Source organism: Hirundo rustica, chromosome 19 (genome assembly GCF_015227805.2).
Source record: "Hirundo rustica isolate bHirRus1 chromosome 19, bHirRus1.pri.v3, whole genome shotgun sequence".
Taxonomy (NCBI): Eukaryota; Metazoa; Chordata; class Aves; order Passeriformes; family Hirundinidae; genus Hirundo; species Hirundo rustica.
The window spans coordinates 4,380,547-4,389,738 of NC_053468.1; the positions used below are offsets into that span (position 1 = coordinate 4,380,547).

A 9,192-nucleotide genomic window follows, 5' to 3' on the forward strand; every position below is an offset into this window, starting at 1 on the left:
CAGAGGTGATCAAGAGAAAGTTTCTGCTTTTACATAATAGCAGAAATAGGGGGGCACAGCCTGGGGGTGGCACGGAGGGGTCTCTGTCCTTGGTTAGCAGTGGCAATAGGGGGACACAGCAGGGTCCCCAGCAGCAGCAGGGAGGTGTCAGAGGTCTCTGCCCATAACCAAGAAGGGTGGTGGGACACAGGGGTCTCCAGTAGTAGCGGGAGCTGGCACAGTGGAGTGCCTGGGTAGCATGGGGGGTGCTTCCCATGACAAGGGGTGACTCAGCTATGTCCCTGCGCGGTGGCAGGGGGGGCACAGAGGGGTCCCCATCACCAGGGAGACGTTGCAAAGCAGTGATACAATGGGGTCCCCAGGCCGGGATTGTCACCTTAGGGTCTCCAGGAGCGCGGGGGTTGTCGCCGGCAGGGCGGCACGACCCCGGTGGCGTGGGGAGGGGGGCTGTGGCCGGCGGGGGGGCGCGGGCGGTGGCGGGGGCGGGCCGGGGCGGGGCGGGGGGCCGGTCCTGCCCGGTGCCGCCCCGCCGGTCACGTAGCTCTGCGGCACCGCAGCCACATTTACCGCGGGGCCGGAGCGCGCAGCCCGCAGTCCGTGCTCGTCGCCGCCGCCCTACACGGTACGGGGGAGCCGGGGGTCGGGGAGGGCCGGGGGGAGCTGCCGGGGGGGCAGCCGGGGGGTACCGGCGGCGGGAGCCCGCAGCCCCGCCGAGCCTCCCGGGAGTCTCCGTGCGGCATCCCGGGGACCGGTCCGCGCTGGGGGGCTCCAGGGCAGAGAGACCCCCCCGGCATGGGGGTATTGGGGGCTTGGGGGGACCTAGGATACTCCTCCTGTGCTGGTGGAGCTCGAGTTTTACGATGCCGGCCCCGGGATCGAGCGTCCCGGCTCCGGGGGGCATCACCGGCCCCGCGACGGCGCCAGCCCTGGGATATCGCCATCCTTGGAGTATCCCACACTTTGGGTACCTCCATCCACGGGTTGTGCCGCTCTGGGGCGGCTCCGTCCCCCGTTCCCGGGCTATTTCCGTCGCCCCCCCCCCCCGGTATCCCCATCCCCGCGTTATCGTCATCGCCCGCGTAACCTCCCCGCGGGTTATTCCCGACTATGAAGTATCTCCGTCTCCGGGGTACCCCAAAGCCCGAGTAACTCCGGACGCCGGCGGTGCCTCCCGTGGGTTTCTCTTTCCTCTTTTCCCGGAGTATTTCCGCCCCCTCGGCACCCCCATCCCCGCGCTGTATACATTCCTGGCGGGGTGTTCCCATCCCCGGGGTACCCCCATCCCGCTCCCCTCGTGTCCTGCGCGGGTCCCCGCGGAGCTGCGCTCCCTCAAGATGGCTGGGCTGGGGGCGGGCTGGCAGGCACCAAAATGGCTGGGAGCTGCCCGGCATCCTCCTCGATGCCTGCCACGAGGCTTACACAACGTGCCCCGGCCGGTGGGGCCGGGCTGCCAGCCCCGTGGGGGTCCCCGCTCCCCGGGGAAGGGGCTACGTGTGGTTTCGGGGTGTCGCCCCGCTGGTGCGTGACTCAGTCCCCGTCCGCTCGCAGCCACCGCCAGCATGACGCACCAACACCCCGCGCTGACGGCCGAGCAGAAGAAGGAGCTGTCGGACATCGCGCTGCGGATCGTGGCCCCGGGGAAGGGCATCCTGGCAGCCGATGAGTCCGTAGGTCAGTTTGGGGATGGGGGGAAATCTGTCCCGCCACCCCTTTTCCTCACGCCGGATGGAGGCTGACGAGGGTGCTGGGTGCCTGCAGGGAGCATGGCCAAGCGCCTCAACCAGATTGGGGTGGAAAACACGGAGGAGAACCGCCGGCTGTACCGCCAGATCCTCTTCAGCGCCGACAGCAGGGTGAAGAAATGCATCGGGGGTGTCATCTTCTTCCACGAGACCATGTACCAGAAGGCTGATGACGGCACCCCCTTCGTCCAGATGATCAAGGACAAGGGCATCGTTGTGGGCATTAAGGTGTGGGGGCTGTCCTGGTGGGTCTCTGGGGTGCTGAGGCTGCTGGTAAGGCTCAGCTCTGCCTTCCTCTCATTCCACAGGTGGACAAGGGTGTTGTGCCCCTGGCTGGGACCGATGGCGAGACCACCACGCAGGGTAGGTGGGGCTGTGGGGTTTGGGGCCGCAGGGTTTGTGTCTGTAGGGTTTGGGACCGGGGGATTTGTGGCTGTGGGGCTGACGTGCTGCCCCACAGGTCTGGATGGGCTGTGGGAGCGCTGTGCCCAGTACAAGAAGGACGGGGCAGACTTTGCGAAGTGGCGCTGCGTGCTGAAGATTGGCGAGCACACTCCCTCCTCCCTGGCCATCATGGAGAACGCCAATGTCCTGGCCCGCTATGCCAGCATCTGCCAGCAGGTACGTGCCTGCTGCCATCGCCCCTCAGGATGGGCAGTGATGCGTAGGAGGGGTATTGATTGACTTGTGTGGGCAGGTATTGCCCCACGGGGGTGGGCACGGATCTGTGAGGCTCAGCACTGAGCCTGTGCAGGGACGATGATCCCTGGGGATCATCCCCAGCGGCTGGACATAACCCCTGTGTTGGGTAACACCTCACGTGGGTGCACGTGGGGCGCTGCCCCTTGGCACGGGCATCACCCACAGGGTCAGGCGTCAATCCGTGGGGCCAGGCGTTGCTGCGTGCACCTCACAAACATGGACAATACTCCATAGGGCCGAGGACTGACCCTCCCAGCTGGGGCATCATCCCATGGGGCTGGGCATTGCCACCAAGGGGGGCACTGAGGCTTGGGGCTGAGCATTGCTCTGCCAGTCTGGGCATTGTCCCACATAGCTGTGGGGCTTAGGGATGTCCAGGGACATCACTGTGATGGCATCTGTCTGTTCTGCTCTTTGCAGAACGGCATCGTGCCCATCGTGGAGCCCGAGATCCTGCCTGATGGTGACCACGATCTCAAGCGGTGCCAGTATGTGACGGAGAAGGTGAGTGGTGGTGGGGTGGCAGCAGGGCAGGCACTATGCTGTGCCGTGCCATGCCAGGGGACTCCACGCTGCCTGTCCTCCCCAGGTGCTGGCAGCCGTCTACAAGGCACTGAGCGACCACCACATCTACCTGGAGGGGACCCTGCTGAAGCCCAACATGGTGACCCCTGGGCACTCCTGCCCCACCAAGTACAGCCCAGAGGAGATTGCCATGGCCACTGTCACTGCTCTGCGCCGCACCGTGCCCCCAGCCGTGCCAGGTACCAGCCCTGGCACGTGGCAGAGACCAGGAGAGTGATGCCCTGTGCCCCACCCCATGCCATAACCCCGCTCTCCACAGGTGTCACCTTCCTGTCTGGGGGTCAGAGTGAGGAGGAGGCTTCCATCAACCTCAACGCCATCAACACGTGCCCGCTGGTGCGGCCATGGGCCCTCACCTTCTCCTACGGGCGGGCGCTGCAGGCGTCGGCGCTCAGCGCCTGGCGTGGGGAGAAGGACAACGCCGATGCTGCCACCGAGGAGTTTGTCAAGCGTGCAGAGGTGATGGGGGTGGCCCTCCTGGGAGGGGAGTGCCAAGGGCTGGGGTGGAGGGGACACCGAGGGCTGTGTGCCCTTGGAAGGAGGGGTGGCTGAGGACTGTGTCCCACAGGCTGAGAGAGCACAGCGAGGGCTGTGCCCCTTAGGCCAAGAGAGCCCGTGGTCCCTGTGGAAGGGGCACAGTACTGTCTCTGTGAGGGGACAGTGAGAGCTGTGTTCCCATAGGGGGATCAGGGGTGCCAAGGGCCACGTCCCTGGGCTCTGCCCCCCAGGTGCCCCGTGAGCTGGGGGACCCTGAAGGCTGTGATTTGGGGACCTTGAGTGACGCCCCAGCGTGACCACTGACCTTTCCTTCCCCCACAGGTGAACGGGCTGGCAGCGCTGGGCCAGTACGAGGGCAGCGGGGACGACTCGGGGGCCGCCGGGCAGTCCCTCTACGTGGCCAACCACGCGTACTGAGCCCCGGCCGGGCACCCCACCGGCCCCGGCCCCCGCCCCGGCCCCCTCCCCGCCACCGCTCACACCCCGCTTCCACCCCAGCCACCCAGGGGAGCCGCCACGCGGGGAGGGGAAGGGGGGAGCGCCCCGCAGAATGTCCGCAGATGGAATGAGGGCTCCGGCTCAGCTGGGCCCTGGGGGGGAGCCACCCGGGTGCCCCTTTGGCCGGGGGCTCCGGCCGGGCCGTGACGGGAGGAGGGCAGGCCGCGTGGGGGGCAGGAGGGGAGGACTGGGGGTGCCCCTGCCCTGCCGTAGCTTTGCAGTCCTGGTCGCTGCCGCCCTTGGGGCGCCTGTGTTGTGTTCGCCGTGTGCACCCCGTGTACCAAATAGCCTAACAACGAATAAATGGTAGAGACAGCGCTGTGCCGCCTCTTTCCTCGCCGCGGGGCACCCGGGAACTCTTGGCTTCACGCTCCTCGCCCTGTTCCGTCCCTGCGTTCGGTCCGGGCATCACCCGCAGCGTGGTGTGATCACTTATGCAATGAGCCGTGCTGGGTCTCGGCCCGCCCGCACACATCGTGAGGCTCCGTGAGCTTGGCAGGGGGTGGGTGGAATTCCCCGAAGGGCGATGGGGTGGGTGAGGAGCTCCTGTCCCCCCTCTCCCGGTCCCGGTACTCGGGCACTCCCCGGTGCCCGCCGCGTGTCCCAGCGCGGCACTCGTAGGGTCGGAGCCCGCCTCTGCACTGCCGGTGCGCCATCTGGTTGGTCCCGCTGCCCGCCCGTCTATGCCAGCGCGCGGCGCACACCGCGCCCATTGGCTGCCTTAGCTATCGTGAGCCCTGAATGGCTGGGCCGGCGCAGGGCACGCCCTCCCTGGCTGGGCCGGGAAGTGAAGATGGTGGCGGCGGTGGCGCTGGCGGCGGATGAAGCAGGTATTTGCGGGGTTGGATGCTCGGTGTTTGTTCGCTGTCTCCCGGTTCCCGGGGAGCCGGGCCGGTGCTGAGCGCTGTCCCCGCAGAGCGGGCGCGGGGCCGGCGCGCCGCCCTGTCCTTCGCGACCATCGCCGTGGTGCTGGGTCTGCCGCTGTGGTGGAAAACGACCGAGACGTACCGCGCTGCCCTGCCCTACGCCGACATCGATGGGCTCGCCCAGCAGCCGGTGAGCGCCGGGCGGGCCCGGGGCCGGCGGGTGTGGGGGCTCGGGAGCCCGGGCTGACGCTGCCCCCGTGCAGGTTCAGCTGGTGGTGCCCATGGCCGTGGTCTTCGGCCCGGGGTCGGTGCCCGGGGACCTGCCGAGGCCGCTGCCCTTCAGGGACGTGCAGGAGATGGAGATCTCCGTGAACCGTGAGAGACCCCCCCTTGTCTGTCCCTGCCCTGTCTGCCCCTCATGGGTGGCCTCTTCCTTTCCTGGGGTTCCCAACCTGCTCGTGCCTTCAGTCCCTGGCAGCCCCGAGCTCCAGGGACGCCGAGCCCCGTTCACCAGCATCATCCTGCCCTGAGCTGGCAGAGCAGGGAGAAGGGGTTGGGAGGGTCCAAGAGCTGCAGGGAAGGGACCAGCTCCGTAGCTTGGGGATGGGACGGTGGAGACCTCGGAAGGTGGGATGTGTCTGGTTGGTGTGGGGCTGTCTCACTACCAGTGTGGACCAGTGATGCCACACCCCATGGTGGTTCACCCCTCTGGCACCCAAAGGACCTCATGTGTCCCCGTGGGGTTGTCCCTTGTCCCTGTGAGCACCAGGTTCCTGTGAGAGGCCTGGGATCAGCAGATGCACTCAGGTTTTCTGCCCCCGCAGTGAGAGCCAGCGTCACGTCCCGCTATGAGATGCGCTATCGCAGCACCACGGGTCAGGAGGAAGCAGCGCTGGCTGCGGCGACTGCACAAGGTATTGGAGCAGGGAGCTGCCCAGCAGCTCCTTTTCCTGAGGCTGGCTGAGCAGAGAGCACACTTTGCTTTGTCTCAGACTGAGATGGGGATGGCAGTGAAATTCCCAACTCTGCCAGTGCTTCCATCTTCCCCAGAGGCTGATGCTGCACTGCACCTGCTGCAGGACACCACCTTGGGCTCTCTCACCATGTATGTGGTCCCTGAAACCTCCTCTCTCCTGCCTCAGGTACGGAGCAGCACCCTATGGTGCCAGCCTCTGCGTGCCTCACCCCTGGGAGGTGGCACGTGTCACAGGTGCCTGTCACAGGTGGCACCGTGCTCTTCTCAGGGCGCTGCTCCCAGCCCTCACCCTGTCCCTTCCCCAGGGCATCAATGTCTATGTGGGGAAGCACCGCAGCGCCCTGGTGAGGGCTGTGGGCAGCCTGGCTGCCCTGCAGGCCCGGCTGCGGGAGGTGACACAGGTGATGTCCTTCACGGCTGGCTCCATCGCCGCCGCCCTCTCAGACCGCGTGCCCGACAGTCAGCTCAGCCCCGATGCACGGCGCTACCTGAAATCCAGCCTGGGTACGGATGTGCCCTCCACCCCTGTTCCCTGGCCTTGGGAAAGCTTCTGCTCCTGGGGAAGATCCCATTCCTGCTCTGCTTTTAGCATCCCTGGATGTCTTGTGGGCTAACAGACTCCCTTGCCTGTAGCAGTTGTTCTGGGCTAGGATTGTGCTGTGGTTGCTCTGTTGGTGTCACCCCACACTGGGGTGGGCCAGGGAGGAGGGGACAGGCCCTACTGCTCTGTCATGACCTTGGTGGCTCACAGGCTGCGGGTCCTTGCAGGGTACGAGATCACCTTCAGCCTGCTGAACCCTGACCCCAAGTCCCACACCGTGGACTGGGACATTGAGGGGGCAGTGAACCGCTACGTGAGGCCTGTCCTGGACAAGCTGAGCTTGGTGGCCAATTTTTCTGTGGATTCACAGGTGAGGGCTGGGAGAGATGGTGGGGAAAGCCCAGCCCTGGCCTCCCGGGAATGTGCTTCTCTGCCAGCAACATGTCCCTCGTGTGCCTGCAGATCCTGTACTACGCCGTCCTAGGAGTGACACCACGCTATGACAAGGAGTCCTCCAGCTTCCTCCTGAGTGCTCACAGCCTCCCACACGTCATCAACCCCGTGGAGGCCCGGCTGGGTGAGCGCCGTGCTCGTGGCTCCCTGGGGTCTGTCTCATGGCTCCTTTTCCACCCAGCCCGTGTGAGAGCTGCTGGGGGGGGCTGTGAAGGGGGAGCTGGGCTGTGGGCTGCTCTTGCTGTCCCTGCCAGCCACAAGAGCTCTGTGACTCTGTCCCACTGCAGGCTCCAGTGCTGCCTCACTCTACCCCGTGCTGAACTTCCTACTGTATGTGCCAGAGCGCTCCCACTCCCCTCTGTACATCCAGGACAAGGATGGAGCCCCAGTGAGCACCAATGCCTTCCACAGCCCCCGCTGGGGTGGCATCATGGTATGGGAGCCATGGGGGTGCTGGGACAAGCTGGTGGCTCCCTGTTCCCAGCTGGTGGCCCTGTGGCCTCGCTGACACATTCTCCTGCAGGTTTACAATGTTGAAGCCCCTGCTTCCCCCCAAGCCTCCCTCCCTCTGCATGTGGATGTGGACATGGCACGGGTGATGGAGGTTTTCCTGGCCCAGCTCCGGTGAGGATGTGCTCTTCTCTCCCCAGGCCTCTGTGGAAATCAGTGGGGTCAGAAGAGGCTGTACCCAAACAGCTTGTTCACTCCTCCCTCTGTGGCCTCTATGAGGCTGAGGGTGGCTCTTTGTGGCCTTTGAGGTGCTGGCTACTGGCCATCACTCCTCAGGTTTGAGGCCTGGCTTATCATGCCACGCATCCAGGAGGCAATTAGGCAGGGTTGGGGCTAAGCACGACAGGGAAGAAGAACAGGGAGCTCATGGGAATGCAGGCTTGTGATGTTGGGCTGGGACCATCCCTTCTACTCCCAGGTTACTCTTCGGGCTGTCTCGGGAGGAGGTGCCCCCCGAGTTCCTGCTGGAAGGCCCAGGGAATGAGGGGCTGGCTGACTGGGAGCTGGACCACCTGCTCTGGGCCCACACTGTGGAGAACATTGCCACCGTGTCCACCACCCTGACCTCGCTGGCCCAGCTCCTGGACAAGATCGGGAACATAGTCATCAAGGATGATGTTGCCTCTGAGGTGGGGCTGGGGCACCCTGAGGTGGGGAGCAGAGGGGGCTGAGTGTCCCTGTTGCCCTCCCTGGCCAGGGACTGACCCTTGGTGTTGTTCCCACACAGGTGTACCGGGCAGTGGCCTCAGTCCAGAGCGCTGTGACCAAGCTGTCCCTGGGCAACCTGCACGCAGCTTTCCAGGCCAGCAAGGAAGCTGTCACCTCCTCGGAGAGGGCCTTCTTTGACCCGTCTCTCCTCCATCTCCTCTACTTCCCTGACGACCAGAAGTTTGCCATCTACATCCCTCTCTTCCTGCCCATGGCTGTCCCAATTCTCCTATCCCTGGCCAAGATTGTCCGGGAGACCAGGCTGCGGAAGAAGGAGCCCACCAAGATGGACTGAGTGAGGCTTGGGGCTGTCCCCACCTCGTGGGCTGGTGTTGTCACAGACTCATGGCCCAGAAAGGCTCTCCGGGGCCAGACCTGGCTGCTTGGCTTGGATTTGCCAGGGTCAGGATGCAGGAGTGGGAAGAGAGGCTGCTTTGGGAGGTGGGAAGGGGTCTCAATTTGGGTGCTGAGCCCTCCTGCACCCACAGAGGGGAGGGAGGATGCTGCCTTTGTGCACCCTCAGCCTGGTGCTGTATTCAGAAGCTGCTGTGTAAATAAAGAACCCCCTATTCTGTGGGGGGCTGATGTGGGGCTGTGTGAACCTCCTTTAGCCTTCTGGGGGGCACCTCCTGCCCTGCCTCCCCCTGGCCTAGCTTTCCTGCCCCCCACTCCATTGCTTTATGGGCTCTGGCTCCTGCCTTACGGGCATTTAGCCAAAAATACTTAGTTTGGGAGGGGGGCAGATCCTGGAGTCCATCCCATCCACGGGCACAGAGGCAGCCCACCTTAGCGGGGTCCAGCTCCATTGTGTGTCGGTCTCAGGGTGGTTTGGGCTGGTGTCCCTGTGCTCTGTGCCAGGTGTCGGGTGTGTCCCCACCTCACCTGCGCTCCATGGCGGGGGGTTCGCAGGACGGGAGGGGGGACCCCAACCTCCTCCAGCAGAAAAGGCTTGCCCCGAACCCCTAGGAGCAGCGTGGGGGGAGCTCTTTCCTTCCTCCCCGGGTTCCTCCCCCTTCCCGCGGAGCCGGGCGGTGCTGTGCGGCCGGGGGCGGGCCGGGGGCGGTGATGGCGATGCCCCTCCCGGTGCGGCGGCGCGCAGCGGGGCCGGGGCCG

General features: G+C 65.5%; 2 protein-coding genes across 2 annotated transcripts; both read left to right on the forward strand.

Moving 5' to 3' along the window:
• The first annotated feature begins 489 nt into the window (after positions 1-489).
• ALDOC (aldolase, fructose-bisphosphate C) lies at positions 490-4,344 on the forward strand. The gene is made up of 9 exons (XM_040082770.2): positions 490-622; positions 1,549-1,671; positions 1,759-1,970; positions 2,051-2,105; positions 2,203-2,363; positions 2,865-2,948; positions 3,034-3,208; positions 3,289-3,488; positions 3,849-4,344. The coding sequence occupies exons 2-9, from the start codon at positions 1,560-1,562 to the stop codon at positions 3,942-3,944; spliced, it is 1,095 nt and encodes a 364-aa protein (XP_039938704.1). The 5' UTR covers positions 490-622; positions 1,549-1,559; the 3' UTR covers positions 3,945-4,344.
• A 207-nt stretch (positions 4,345-4,551) lies between these two features.
• On the forward strand, positions 4,552-8,670 carry PIGS (phosphatidylinositol glycan anchor biosynthesis class S). The gene is made up of 13 exons (XM_040082820.1): positions 4,552-4,556; positions 4,716-4,855; positions 4,942-5,081; positions 5,155-5,266; positions 5,716-5,805; positions 5,942-6,033; positions 6,173-6,371; positions 6,636-6,778; positions 6,871-6,985; positions 7,149-7,294; positions 7,385-7,485; positions 7,790-8,000; positions 8,099-8,670. Exons 1-13 carry the CDS (start codon positions 4,552-4,554, stop codon positions 8,372-8,374), a joined length of 1,770 nt encoding a protein of 589 aa, XP_039938754.1. The 3' UTR covers positions 8,375-8,670.
• Positions 8,671-9,192: the final 522 nt, after the last annotated feature.

Coding starts and splice junctions, on each gene's coding strand:
- ALDOC (XM_040082770.2), top strand. CDS start 1,560: ATGACGCACCAACACCCCGCGCTGACGGCCGAGCAGAAGAAGGAGCTG. Junction 2,364..2,864: donor ATGCCAGCATCTGCCAGCAG/GTACGTGCCTGC, acceptor TGCTCTTTGCAG/AACGGCATCGTGCCCATCGT. Junction 3,489..3,848: donor AGTTTGTCAAGCGTGCAGAG/GTGATGGGGGTG, acceptor CTTCCCCCACAG/GTGAACGGGCTGGCAGCGCT.
- PIGS (XM_040082820.1), top strand. Junction 4,856..4,941: donor GCTGGCGGCGGATGAAGCAG/GTATTTGCGGGG, acceptor CTGTCCCCGCAG/AGCGGGCGCGGGGCCGGCGC. Junction 8,001..8,098: donor AGGATGATGTTGCCTCTGAG/GTGGGGCTGGGG, acceptor GTTCCCACACAG/GTGTACCGGGCAGTGGCCTC.